Source organism: Cyprinus carpio, chromosome A1 (assembly GCF_018340385.1).
Source record: "Cyprinus carpio isolate SPL01 chromosome A1, ASM1834038v1, whole genome shotgun sequence".
Taxonomy (NCBI): domain Eukaryota; kingdom Metazoa; phylum Chordata; class Actinopteri; order Cypriniformes; family Cyprinidae; genus Cyprinus; species Cyprinus carpio.
This window is the reverse complement of record NC_056572.1, coordinates 35,696,693-35,711,711: the sequence shown is the minus strand read 5'-3', so window position 1 is coordinate 35,711,711 and position 15,019 is coordinate 35,696,693. Positions and strand designations below refer to the sequence as shown.

The 15,019-nt window shown below is 37.5% G+C and overlaps 1 protein-coding gene and 1 pseudogene across 1 annotated transcript; both read left to right on the top strand.

The window, feature by feature from the left end:
- LOC109074592 lies at positions 1-3,538 on the top strand. The gene is made up of 7 exons (XM_042767052.1): positions 1-52; positions 147-151; positions 413-443; positions 728-1,075; positions 2,451-2,546; positions 2,673-2,716; positions 2,821-3,538. Exons 1-7 carry the CDS (start codon positions 1-3, stop codon positions 3,028-3,030), a joined length of 786 nt encoding a protein of 261 aa, XP_042622986.1. The 3' UTR covers positions 3,031-3,538.
- Positions 3,539-12,745: 9,207 nt separating this feature from the next.
- On the top strand, positions 12,746-14,053 carry LOC122139479 (annotated as a pseudogene).
- Positions 14,054-15,019: the final 966 nt, after the last annotated feature.

The following is a 15,019-nucleotide window of genomic DNA, read 5'->3' as shown; positions in this document are numbered from 1 at the left end:
ATGACGGCCACCATCATCATCTTCACAATCATCACGCTCTGTCTGATCTCAGGTCAGTCCTTTACTGCTCCGGGTCAAATATTATATTACATTAACAAAACTGACAATATGTAATAACCCAGAACGAATGAACTTGTGTTTGTCAGATCAGGTACTTTGTTTCAGTGTGACTGGCTGCACTGGAGGGAGTGTAATGTTCAAGTGCAAGTCTAATGATCAGCATAAAGGAAAGTACTTCTGCAGAAAGAGTGACTGTACGTCAGGCATCAGTACTGAGACTCAGCACCGCTGGGTTCATGATGGGAGATTCTCTCTGTATGATGATGAAAACAGCAGATTCTTCACAGTGTTTATCAGGAACCTCAGCATAGAGGATAAGGGGAAATATACATGTGGAAACAATCAGATATAGAGTCATGATGTTGAGTTAAAGGTGAACAGAAGTGAGTATGATACTCTACGTTACTTTCTGCATTATTTTTGTTAGCACTATTTAAATGTAGTATGGAGCATTTTTTTTTTTTTTTGAGTAAAAATGAACAATGAACAACTATGAAAAATGGGTTACTGTGCAAGTATGCATTGTTCAACATAAATATACCCAAAAACAAGAATGTTAAAAATGAACTCTGCAAGGAACATGAGACTTTAGGTTTCAAACTGAGATGGCGATAGAGAGGCCAAAGTTCCCTAGTGCATGTTAATAATAATAATAAATCATTTTCAGCCTCTTCTTGTGGGACGTCAATTATACAGACTGCATATAAAGGACAAACAATCACTTTCCACTGTGAATATAATCATACGTTTCAAACACACACCAAAGTCTTGTACAGAGTGAACGGAGCTCCTGTCCATGTGCTGAACAGCTCACAGTCATCACAATCATCTGAGAAGAAGTTCATCCTGTCTGACAGTCACAAAGATCATTTTAATGTGACCATCAGAGACATTTCTGCAGCAGATGATGGAGTTTATTTATGTGGAGTGGAGAGATACGGATCAGATAAAGCACCTTCAGACACATCAAAGACTCACATCACCTTCATTAAAGAGATTCATCTGAATGTTTCTGGTGAGTTTAGATTCATTTTGATTATAAAATCCTTACAGCTCTGAATAAGAAACATAAACCCCTCCTGACTGTGAAAAATGTAATAAATTAACCACACCAAATTTGGAGTCTGTAACTTGATCTACACCAACTGTTCGATCTCATTTAATTTTTTTTTTTTCTGCCATTTTTTTTTTACCGAAAACGTACTTTTAAAAAACTCGTCCTAGACTGTTTGTCCGATTCACCAATATTGGCTCAGATCATTGTGATACCATGCTGGCAAAAATAAATTAAATGATTTTTGACAGACACAACCATTCTTTTTCTAAACACCATGTTTTTTGCCTACTGGATTTTTGGACGAGTGTTTAAAGTAAGTAAATCTGCATGATTTTTTGTATTTTAAGATCTAAACCCATGTTTTTTGATGACTGGATGATTGGACGAGTGTTTGCCGCTACTACCTTATTATGTGGAGTGATTATTATTATGAAACTTATTATTATTATTATTATTATTATGCAATGCAGTGAAAGTCAACGAGGTCTAACGCTGTTTGGTGACCAACATTCGTCAAAATATCTTTTGTGTAAAATAAAGTCATACAGATTTCGAGCAACATGAGGCTCAATAAACAATGACAGAACACCAAGAAATACCCATAATGTATTATTAATGAGAAGAAATTTTGCTTATTGATTTTTCACAGGTGTTTTACCTGTATTTTAAATTACATATTGTTTAATGTTTTAGGGTTAAAGGAAATGTCTGTAAGCTTAATGGATAATGTCCTGGCAAAAATGTACAGATTTTTTATTTTCTTACATTGCGATCATTTTTTGGTGTACTGTCCCTTTAAAGCAGCATGCTGTGGTGAAGTCTGCAGCGTCAGTCTGATGTGTGTGATGATAAACACCAGGTTTAAACCACAGACCACAGGAAGTAAAAAAAATAAAATAAAAAAAGTAACGAACTAACAGCGCTCTTTTATTGACTCTTGCAACAGAAGGGGCCTCCACTTGTGCTCAGGGCCCCAGGGTCAGAAATTAACAGGAGCTTAAGGCAAAAAAATCCAACAAAATGAATATAATTACCCTGAAAATCAATGATACATTGCACAAAAAAATGTCTCTGTTGAATGACTTGTTTTTAATATTTATAAGCAATTCCACACAGCAAGAGTGTCATAGCACGTTTGCAAAAATAATATTGATTTTATACAACATTTCAGTAAACACATAGTTGTTATTATTAGATGACTTTTAGACACAATATTATCAGTATTGACTGTCTAATGGTATAGTGTGGATGCAGTGTGTGTTAAGGGCACTGCGCTTTGGCGTTTTAAGGCCTGCATGTCAATGTCAGTGACAGTCCCTCTTTGTGATTTCAGGCTTTCCTGTGACAGCTGTGGTGTCTGTGGGTTTGGTCCTGCTGGCTGTGTGTTTGGTGCTCATGTTGCTCAAAGTTAAATTCAGAAGGAAACATGGTGAGACACAAACATACACTACTGAACATTTAATAAATCTGAGTTTGTCGCCCTCTGCCTGTCATCAATACACACAGTTAAAATCATCTCTCATTTTCTCAGTCTCTTTCTTTTGTTCACACACAGATGTCATCTCACCAGACAGAAGAGAGACAGGAGATCATGAAACGGTGAGTTTCAGAACTGATCTGTGCTTAGACACGTGAGATAAGTTGGTATGTATGCTGTACCTTTGAACTAAGAGTTCATGTTTGCGTGATTTTGCTTCCTGCAGGCTCAAGAAGAGATTCAAGTCTCAGATCCTGCATCAGCTCATCTTTATTCATCTTTACAGTCACCCACAATCCCCTCTGATGGGCTCCTGTACTCTTCCATCAGTTTCCAGAAGCATGAAGAGTCTCTCAGCGACGCTACAGTCAGACTCAGTGAGGAGGAGGTTCACTCTGATTACGCATCTGTCAATTACAACGTCACACCAAATTAATATTTCCAGTGGATTTTTTTTTTTATACTCAATTTGAATTGTGTCAGTCACTGAGAATAAAGACTGAATGACACATTTGAACCAGTTGTGTGAGCAGTTGGCGACACCTACAGGTCAGTGTTGAGAAAGAAGCTGAAATGTTTCTCTGTGGCCAAAAACAACACTGACTTCTGTGTGAAACGTTAAACTGAAGACAGAACACCTTCAATCTTTGTAAGCATCAGTTTGCCAGAAGAGCAGCATCATGTTATGAAAGTTAAACCACTCTGTGATGAGCGCAGGTGTGCAAGAAAATATGTGTAATTGCAAAGTTTATTATATTTGTACTCAATGTCATGTCAGTTTATTGCTAGGTTTTAAATGTATTTTAACGAATGTAAAAAACAACTTATGTAAATTGCAGTAATGGATATTTAAAAATGTAATTACTTTTAAATGAGAAAAGTAATTAATTACATTGCAACTTAACAAAACATTGCAATCCTCAAAAAAATAAAAAAATAAATTAAATAAATAAATAAATAAATAAATGTTATTTGTTACCAACATCAGTCACTGACACTCAACACATATAGCCAGACACCGTGAGGTCTAATACACAAACCATATACTTCTAATCACCTTTCTTTTTCTTCTTCTTCTTCACTGTCTAAACACCTATAGCCTGGAACAGCGCTGGAGTCTGTTAATGTTATTTACTCCTTAATTAATAGTGCTTTTGGTTTTGATTAAATATATTAAGTTAATTAAGTCTGTAGGTGATGATATTTGTCATGAACACACACTGACAGCTTTATAATTAAACTATGGATGAGAAGTATTATAGCAAATACAAAAGTAATGCAGACTGCAGCTGCACTCGTGATCATAAATGTTTGTTCAAATAATAGAGTTAATTGTCATTCATCCAGAAAAAGAGAAACATAACTGAAAGTAGAAAAAAACAGCAACAATTACAGATCAGCAAGCATCACCTAATTAATCAGATACAATTAAACAAGAAAATTAAACTCATTCTGGACATTGTTACAAAGTGCGCTTACCTAACAACAAAATTACAAGACTGTTTTTGCTAAACAGCAGAAAGCTATTGTATTGATAAAATATATATATAATATTTGGAGTATTAAGTAGAAAGAAAATCAAAACCAATCCTCGGATCATTACGTTGCAAATCGTTAGATTAGGAATGCTGCATCATGTTTTGATGAATCGAATCTTGCAATAATCCAAATACAAGTCAAAGTGAAGTGTTAATTGGGTTATCAGGACCATAAAGGAGTGAGGGAGTGAACACTTGTAGGAGTCAATGCTCTTTGCTCTCCTGGTTGGTGTTAGTGTTGTGGATCCAGTTACACAGTGATGTTTGGTGGACTGACCGGTCTGCAGAGATTACAAGCAGCTCCCACTTCTTGATGCTTCATCCAGGCAGCGAATGAGCTGAAGAAGTGAGATCAGGCTGAAAAGACAGAATGAAGGAAGGTGGATCTGCTGGAGGACTGAGTGTGGGCTTCTTGAGCAGTGGAGTCACGAGAGTCTGCTTAAAAGTGGTAGGAAAGTTGCCAGCAGTGAGAGATGTGTTGATGAAGACTAACACAAATGATCAAGAAGAATATCTAACATATTAAGACAATTGAAGAACTGTTGAAGATGCACTTTTTACTAGTGCTACAAAACGGTTATTTTGATACACTAATGATTATTAGATTGATTAATTGACCAATCATCACTATCACCGATTAATCAGTAGGCTTTGATCAATTATTCAGATTTTGCCATATATGTGCACACTTAAATCCATGTATTTCTAAGGAAATTAGACATTAAGTCCCTGATGTACAGTAGTGGCCAAAAGTGATGTCCAGACAGGATATTTGTTTTTTATGACTTGATTAAAATTTTATTAAACTACCAAATAGGAGGAAAATATTTAATTGATATTTTCAAATATTTTTTAAACTTTTTAACTTTTAGATATACACGACAAAATTTAGCAAAAAAAAAAAAAAAAAAAAAAAAACACAGGCAAAAAGCATACATTGAATACACCAATCCATCTAATTTTGGCTCTTCAAATGATACTGAAAAGTTAAGAAATGATTCTGAGCTTAGTTTTTTTTCTGCATTCTGCATGGTGTGGCCTGTTAGAGACAGACGTATTTTGCTTGCTGCGATTTACACACACAAACACACATGCAATATTGAATAAGATTATAAACTCGCATGAAGTGTTATGGTTGAAGCTAAATACAGAGAAATCACGGGCTTCATTGCACAGGATACTTTTTTTTAATTTAGATATGCTCAACGAAGTCATCATTTATGCCTTTTGGAATGCAGTAGGCTACATATTGGACACACACAACTCACATTCTGAGAGATGCTCACGTGCACTTTGTGTGTGTTCATTCTGAGCAAACAAAACAGAATAAATCAAAAAACAAACCAACAAAGAAAGCGATAGAGGAGAGAGCAGCCTAAGCCTTTTACCACTGCAGGGGTTATAACAGGACCTTACAACGTAGGGGGCGATGTTGGGTCACACCGCCTAGGGCAGGGGTGGCCAATGTTGGTCCTGGAGAGCCACAGTCCTGCAAAGTTTTGCGTCAACCTTGATTAAAACTCACCTGCCTGTTGCTTTCTAGTAGTAGACCCTAGACCTTGATTAGCATGTTCAGGTGTGTTTGATTTGGGTGGAGCTGAATTCTGACTTTGGCTCCCCAGGACCGACCAACAAATTTGATATTTGTAATCATTGCAAATACTTGGGGGAAAAAGAAGTCTACAGATGAAAAATGCGCATTAAGATGCATCATTATTCGTTTTATCATCACAGCCCCCCAGAAACATAATTGAATCAAAGTGTAATGTGCCTAGAGACTCGCACCCCAGTCTAGAGTTAAAAAAGCAAACAAAAACAGCAATATTGAATCGCAATACTTGTCAAAACTCTAAGGGATGGCAGTCTGGAGATTGTTTGTAAGGATGGGAGACAACAGAACAAGAAGCATAAATAAAAGTTCAAATCAAAACAACAAAAAAAACAAAACACAAACATAAAGCGGAGCAAAAGTGACTGTCAAGTGACTGAAGGAAAGAATATGGATAGTGACTCTTTCCTTCAGTGATTCTGCTTGTAAAAATCATGTGTCTTCACTAATGGCCAATCATCACTCAATTAATCACTTAATTATCTCATTAACTTTAACACTGCTTCATTGTTAATTTTAACACTCTTAAGTGTGGATTCAACCTCTGAGAAGAGTTATGTCCACACATACCGGTATTTTTATAAACTGAGTTTTTCTTTCTTCCGTTTTTAAATGGGTCCTATTATGCTCTTTTAACAAGGTCTTGATTTTGTTTTGGGGGTGTACTAGAACAGACTCTCATACTAGGCTGTTCAATAAACACATTATTTTTCACATATTTTACATTATTACAACACCTCTCTCCCCAGTCTGGCATGAACGTCTCGAATAGTTCCTGTATCAAAATGAAGCCATGCCTTCTGAAATATGAAATGCGCTGTGATTGGTTAGCTGGGCCAGTCTGTGTTGTGATTGGCAGCACTCGGTGCCTGGTCGGGAAATGTTACCATAGCAGCCTGTTGCGAGCTTCAGTGTAAATATTGCTTCAAAATCAAATCAATTAGAGCACGATTTAAACCCGGATGATTGTAAACATTCTAAGCTCATCTGCCTTGGGAACACTAGCGTGTCTCCGACATCGTGATATAAGACTCGCGTCTGTCTTCTCTAGTGGCAGCTCAAACCAGGTCTCGTCCCATTCGTCGATCTTTGTGATATCACAAATCCCCAGAAAATATGCGTTTTACTCCAAACGGAGGTCATTCGTTGTAGTTTTAGAAAAGGGATTTCTGTTAAATAAAATATCTCCTTTTGAAGTAGACTTTTTTTTTTCAGGGGTTTGCTGTGCAGAGACAATGCCCTTGTGTCTACTTTATTTATTTATTTATTTATTTATTTATTTATTTATTTATTTATTTTTCATGTTTGGGAGGTTTTTGAGCATTGACTACAGGCGGTGGGACTTTATAAAAGACAGCAATTAACACTATATTACTGCAAGCCCCCAGATATCAACTTTAAAACAAACAAACAAACAAAAAAAAAACGGCCCACCACTGCACTTTACCTTAACCCTAACCATTAAACAAACCGTTAGACACTTTATTTCCACTTTTTTCCACCATAACATATGTCTTAAAATGCTTCTTACTCATGTTATTAATAACTTTTTATTACTATATATATCTATATACTATAGATTTATATAATATATATATATATAGATATATATTAGATATATTTATTCTTATTATTCTTATTATTATTTTGAATATTGTATTAGTATTATTATTATTAGACTTTAATCTTTCCATGAATGTGATGGTCTGTTGTCAAATGTCTCACTGAGGTTAAAAAATACTATTAATATAATACATTATAGAGAATATTCTAGATATTGCTTAATAATTCAACCAAGTGTCTATAGGTTTCAAACAGGGTTCAGGCGTTCGTGAGTTGATGAAAAAGCTATTAAATTTTATTATTTTATAATTAAAATGATAAATTATTATGCATTACAATTTGTCATGGTTCGATACTATGTTCGTAAAAACAATCAGGACAAATAACAGCGTTTGAAATTTAATTTAATACATAAAGTACAATTCTCTCCACCCCCATATTTTGCCCAGCACCATCATTTAAAACATCAGATAAACAATTTAATAATAATAATAATAGAGCTTCTTTGAGTGGCTGTTTTATATGATAGTGTATGTGAACAGCAACACACAAAAAAGGGACAGCATTTATAAAGTAAATAGAATGTATAAAAATCTTCTTTTTGGTGCATGTGGGGACATTGACAAACTGTACATTTATACAATCTAAGTTTGGCAATAATGCAATTATACTGAGGAACAATATACAACAGTGCTGACCTCAGAATGTGAATGTGTGATTCCTGCTCCTGCACCACTAGAGGGAAGAACAAAGGACTTATTTGAACAGGTTTCCTGAATCGAAAAGTAAACAGTGGAGAATAGACGCCAGTTTCGTGGGCCTTACAAGACCTTAACTGGTTGTTGGAAGAGGTTTTTTTTTGGGGGGTAAGGTTTAAATCTTTTTCCTTCATATAAAACCATTGTAGGTATATAAAAAGCTGCTGTTTTATATCTTATCCTTTGCATGGATTTTCAAACTCGGATCATTTTATTTCTATCCTCGACAGTTTAATGTGGCATATACTGACCAAAATGACAGAAAACGTCTATGAATTTAATGTGATATTTACTCAGAACTTTTCAGATTGGTCCGTTCCTATAATATTAACTGTTATCATAGGACTGTAGGTCTGAAGTGTGAAAGTAATCGGTAATTGCACTTGCTAGCTATGGCCTAAGTAAGTATTACTTCATTTGTTGTTAATTTGTATTATTAATCGAAATCTATTAAAATAGGACATTTAAATGCTTTTTTTATGAAAGCAAGACATAGAGCATAAAGGCAGACGATCATTTAGCAAAGCAAATTGTAAGTAAGTGAGTTTTGAGAGCAGTTTTAAAGATCTGAAGTAGATGAGACAGCACAGAGGTTTTGTGGTTGTTTGTTCCAGAGCTTAGAAGCCGGAAATGCGAAAGCCCGAACACCAACACTTAGATAGTCTGATCTTGGGTACTGCAAAGTGAAATTGCTCCAGAAGCGTTGATGTCAAAGTACGAGCAGGGGCCTAGGGAGGTTGAATTAATTCAGAGAGGGAAGAAGGTGCTGAACCATAGACGCGGCCTTGAAAGCAAGAACATGAATCTTAACTGAAATGCAACTGATACGGGGAGCCAATCAATTGCTGTAAATCAGGTGGTCATAATGAACTGATTTTTTTGGATATGTAAGGGCCTGAGCGGCCTGAATTTTGGGAGTAGCTGCAAAACGATTAAAACTTTGTTGGGCAGGCCATAAAACAGGGAGGGAGTTACATAATAACCAGTACGCAAATGTATAAACCCGTACAACAACAATTCAACATCTTTGGTAATTTGAGCGAGGGTTGTAAAAACCAGACAAGTTTGCAAAGATGGAAAAAAAAAAACAGGGACTTTAACAAACTGGTTACTATGGGGTTCATCAAAACATAATTTGGGATCAAAACCGGACACAGAGATAAAGATTGCGTTTTATAGTAGGGGAGGGAGGACTATAAACTCAGTACCCCCCCCCCCCCCCCCCCCCCCCCCCCCCCCATGGCTAATGGAGAAGTCAAGTTTGGAGGAGACAAGGAATTTAGTGCTATTATATAACGGAATTTTAATTTTCTTTAGTATTTCATTTTAGGAAAATTCCTGAGGCTTCCATGATTTGATATCATTTTAGCAGGATGTAAAGAAAGGTAGAAAAATCTGAATTTGGACTGTGCAGTAAAAATAAATTTGCATATCATGAGCTTAACTATGGAAATTTCGAATGTGTCACTTGGCTTACTCTTGACCCAGAGGGTAGCATGGTAGATTAAAAATGGAAGTGGAACAAAGACAGATCCTTGACAGATCCACTCCATGGGAAAAGGTGACAGAATGCGATTTGTGTTCATCAGTGGCTAATGAAATTGTTGCCTCCTCTAAAAGATTTGAATGAAGGGATATGATTTGATGTATATATTGAGATAAACGAAATAGAAGTACAGAATGGCAAACAGTATTAAAAAAGCAGAACTCAGGTCCAAAAGGATTTGAAAGGCCCCAAGGTCACCCGAATCAAGAGACAAGAAGGAGGTTGTTTCACTACTCTTAAAAGAGCAGTCTCTGTTACCATGGAGATGGAGTAGGTGAAATGGTATTGATGAGTGTGAAATTATAAAGTGGGAAAGAGTACTCTGCCCTGCAAACAAGCCTGCAAGCTGGCTGATGTAATTGTTGTGTTTATGAAGCCCATTTGTTATAGCAAAAGTTGTGCAAAAACAAACTAATGAAATGGTGATGGTTACTTATTGAAGGATTCAATCGTGTCCGGATTCAATGATCTCATTCAGAGGCTGATCTCTAAGATCATTATTCAGATTAAGAAGTTCACTTTGTAGGTAGTCCCTAGAATATAACCGCATTAAATTGTGTCCCTGCTTTAATTTTAAAATTTTGAAGTTGTTAGCAGAACCGCACAACAAAGATTCAAATTAGCCGGATGGAACCACCACCATGGTAACAATTAAACAAAGCAGGGATCAGGCCACGGACTGTGACTTGATCATCAGTATCATTTTTTTCTTCTTGGGACTTTTGCTATAACAATTGCTGTTTTATTTTCAGTTTCATCTAAGGCTGTGCTGGAATAAGTTGTATTCTTATCGCTTTAACTTCAGTGATTCTGCTTGTAACAGCAGATGTCTCAATCATCACTTGATTAAACACTTAATTATCACATTAACATCACTCTTGAATGGTCTTGGCCTTAGTCTTGGTTTTGGTCTTGACCACACCTCTGGTCTTGATTGGTCTTGGTCTTGGTCTTAAAGGTCTGGTCTTGACTATATCATTGCACCTGATTCAGATTATTAGCTCATTAGCTGAGAGCTCCATGAACTCAGCTGCAGCAGTGCTCAGCCAAGAGTAACACTCGTTCTGAACTGGCTTGCGTTTCCACTTCCAGGGAGTAGAACCCTCTACATCCCAACATGTGACAAGAATTGCTTGTTATCTCTTGCGGAAGGAGAGTGTTCGTGTCTTCTGCTGACAACTGCTGAACTGACTCTGACGGCTTTTAAAAATGCTTTCCAAACTGTGGTCTGTAGTTGTAGCTCCGCCTATTCACATCATAGGTTCCTTTGTTCAAGACCAGCAAGGTTTCAGGGCTGGTTCAGAACCAGGATCTGGGCACGGGCCCAGGACTTTTTTGAGTGCAAAAGCACAACCCAGTTCCCACATGGGCTCTGGCTTCAACCACCCCCAGTGGAAAAGCGGTATGAATGTGTCAGAAAAGAGACCCAAAATGTGCAGAACAGTGGGTTCCCATGACCAGATTTGAAAACATTTTTAACTACAGAAAAATTTCTCATAGCTGTATAGATGTACAACACAAAACTGCAGTTCTTACTGCATACATTGTCAGTTCTCTGTACAATATTTATATTTTGTCTATAGATTATTTATATTTCTATGTTTGTGAAGATGCCAGTTTAACTTCTTGTTTTTTACTATTTTTAAACTTTGTCTTTGTATGTAAAAGCCTGCCATCAATCTCTCTTTTTTAAAGAGGCACTGACTCTAAAATGAGTGCCCATGAAAAAAGAAAAGATGAGAGCACTGCCTCTAAAATGAGTTCTCCACCTCCTGGATCAAGCTGTGTGTCTATGAGTGAGATGTACATAAGCAATTTCCCCTCTGTATCCAGTGATGCAACAGTGTCCTTTGACCTCAGGTAAGGCACAGCCCAATTTTATCATTGTCAGATTATTTTATCCAGATTGATGTACAATGCATTCCAGAAGCCTTTCATCATTGAGTGATGAGTCCTGTTTTGTGATACCAACACAGAGAGACAGAATCATTTTCCCAAATCTTCACAATGACAAGACAGGGACATTTCAAGGCATAGGCAGAAATCTCTTTCCAGACCCTATCACTAGATCACTTTGTTTAATTATTTATTTGTAAACCACCTTGAATAAAAGCATCTGTTAAATTAATAATTGTAAATGTAAATATGCAGTGCATTTAAGATATGCAGTATGTATGTGTAAAATCCCATTATGTTTGCATTTTGTTATCATCAGGAAGAGACAGAGTTCAGAGTCTCCAGAACCCAGTGGTGTGTCTGTGAAGAGTAACAGATCCATGAAGAAACCTCCAGAATTCAGTGGTGCAGTGACCTCTGACTCTCTGTTAGTATAAACATGTACTTGCTTATTTACTGTAGTGCATCTTAGTTTAGTATTTTTTAAAGTATGAAATAACATTACGTGTACTACAATATATGCAACACATGCACTTTACTGGAGTGCAGCATGAAGAGTTAAAACCATATCCTGTGTTCAATATGGTTCTGATGGTCTCCAACAGTCATTATCTTTATTTTCTCTTTCATTTTTTCAGCAGTGGGGATAAACATGAGATGATCAGGTCTGTGCCATCCTCTGCATCCCACTATCAGAATCACATTAGGCAGAAACAAACTAAAGCAGTCCTGCAGAAACATGCACAGGAGACTGGAGACTTGCAGAGAGTCAAAGACCAGCACAAAACCAGCATTAAGAACAAGTACGAGAGACTATTTGAGGGAAGCAAACTCCAAGAGAATCAAACCCTCCTGAACAGGATCTACACACGGCTCTACATCATAGAGGGAGAGAGAGAAGGAGTGAATGAAGAACATGAGGTTTTACAGATGGAGAAAACAGCCAGAACACAACACTCACAAAACACTCCAGTCTACTGCAATGACATCTTTAAAGCCTCAGCTGAAGCAGGATGTGAAGAGAAAGAGCAAATCAAGACTGTTCTTACTAAAGGCATCGCTGGAATCGGAAAAACCGTCTCTGTGCAGAAGTTCATTCTGGACTGGGCCGAGGAAAAGCCAATCAGGATGTAGATTTCATGTTTGTGCTTCCATTTCGAGAGCTGAACTTGATCCGAGAGCATCAGTACAGTCCTCACAGACTTCTGCTGGACTTTCATCCTGAACTTCAAGATCTGGACTCACAGATTTATGAGGGAGTGTAAAGTTGTGTTCATCTTTGATGGTCTGGATGAAAGCAGAATCACACTGATGTTTTCAGATGATCAGAAAGTTTGTGATGTGACTGAGTCTTCATCAGCGAGTGTGTTGATGTCAAATCTCGTGAAAGGAGAGCTGCTTCCCTCTGCTCTCATCTGGATCACCTCCAGACCAGCAGCAGCCATTCAGATCCCCTCCAAATACATCCACCGTCTGACAGAAATTCAGGGATTCACTGAGCCTCAGAAGGAGGAATATTTCAGGAAGAGAATCAGTGATGAGCATCAAGCCAGCAGAATCATCTCACACATCAGAAGAGCGAGAAGCCTCCACATCATGTGCCACATCCCGTCTTCTGCTGGATCTCATCCACTGTGCTTCAGAAGCTCCTGGAAGAAGATCTGAGTGCAGAAATCCCTCAAACTCTGACTGAAATGTACATCCACTTCCTGCTGATTCAGATCAACATGAGGAAGCAGAAGTATGAAGAGAGAGATCCAGAGAAAATCCTGCAGTCCAACAGAGAAGTGATTGTGAAACTTGCTGAAGTGGCTTTCAAACAGCTGATGAAGGGCAATGTGATGTTCTATGAGGAGGACCTGATTGAGAGCGGCATAGACGTCACTGGCGCCTCAGTGTATTCTGGGATTTGCATTGAGATCTTTAAGCAGGAATCTGTGATTCATCAGAGGAAAGTCTACAGCTTCATTCATCTGAGCATTCAGGAGTTTCTTGCTGCTTTCTATGTGTTTCACTTTCATGTAACTTCCAATTATGGAGGGGCTGAGGAATTTTGCTTCAGTACAAATTTTGCTTAAAGGTGCAGTAGATAAAGCCCTAAAGAGTGAGAATGGACATCTGGATCTGTTCCTCGCGGTTCCTGCTGGGCGTCTCACTGGAGTCCAATCAGAGACTCTTACAGGATCTACTGACACACACAGAGAACAGCTCAGAGAGCATCAGAGAAACCACACAGTACATTAAAGAGAAGATCAAAGATGGACATGAACTCTCCACTGAAAGATCCATCAATCTGTTCCTCTGTCTGCTGGAAGTGAAAGATCAGACTCTGTTCAAAAAGATCCAGGAGTTTGTGAAATCAGACAAACACTCAGAGAAGAAACTCTCTGCTGGTCACTGCTCAACAATCTCCTACATGCTTCAGATGTCAGAGGAGCCAGCTGGATGAGCTGGACCTCAAGAAATACAACGCATCAGATGAGGGGAGAAGAAGACTGATACCAGCTGTGATCAACTGCAGAAATGCCCTGTGAGTGTTTCATTTTTCTTGAGTATAATTTGCTTAGTTTTAGAATACATTTTAACTAGGGATGTCAAATTTCGATTATTTCCATGATTCATCGTCGTTTAAATTAACGATCAATTAATCGATTAATCGTTAACCATAATGCTGCAAAATCGTCTGTTGCAGGCACCGCAGTCACCGGTATGAGAGGATGTGCAAAAGCCACACACACACAAAAGTGCTTTCTCACTTGAATTAAAGGGGTTTTAGTCTGAATAAAATGCTAGTAGCAGGATTCTATAATGAATATATGTGATTATGTTCATTTGATAAATGAAGCGCCATACGTTTGAGATCATTTTACTTTGTAGACTGTTTCCTATCCGGCATGGAGACCGCTGAACGCGCCTCTTTAAATGGTTTTAATGGTGATCTTTGTTGTATTTTAAAACGCGCTTAATTGCAATGTTTTCAACTGACACTATGGTATTTAAAATAAAATTATGCCAAATGTGAACTGCTTCCATCGGCGCTGCTGCAGCAAAACACTGTTGCTCACATTAATTTGATCCTGCTGGATTCTGTCCTAGAAAATGTCAGATTTTAATTTTTGTGTTCCGGTAGGCCTATTTGTTTTTAAAAACCGTCGCACAGTGCATTAGATCTTGACAGAAGCGTCGTGCGCAGACGAGACGGCGAGCACGGGTTTGGCTAGATTTATTTGGAGGTTATTGCTCATGTCTCATTGGCATAAATCCAAATTTTTTCCATATTACGCAATGTATTTGAATGTTATTATTTATAATGTAAACTAGGCTTGTATTTTACAGCATCCGCATATAGGCGGAAAAGATCATCCTCTTCATATGAGCAAAAACGTCCTTGGCATAACAGCAGAGTGGACCGGTATACTACGGTCTATTTAAACTGACCTGTGTAACCTTTTAAATGTTTAGTTGACTATTTTATTTTGATAATGAACAGACTGCGATGTAAGTTTGAATTGCTA

Coding starts and splice junctions, on each gene's coding strand:
- LOC109074592 (XM_042767052.1), top strand. CDS start 1: ATGACGGCCACCATCATCATCTTCACAATCATCACGCTCTGTCTGATC. Junction 444..727: donor TGAGTTAAAGGTGAACAGAA/GTGAGTATGATA, acceptor AATCATTTTCAG/CCTCTTCTTGTGGGACGTCA. Junction 2,717..2,820: donor AGACAGGAGATCATGAAACG/GTGAGTTTCAGA, acceptor TGCTTCCTGCAG/GCTCAAGAAGAGATTCAAGT.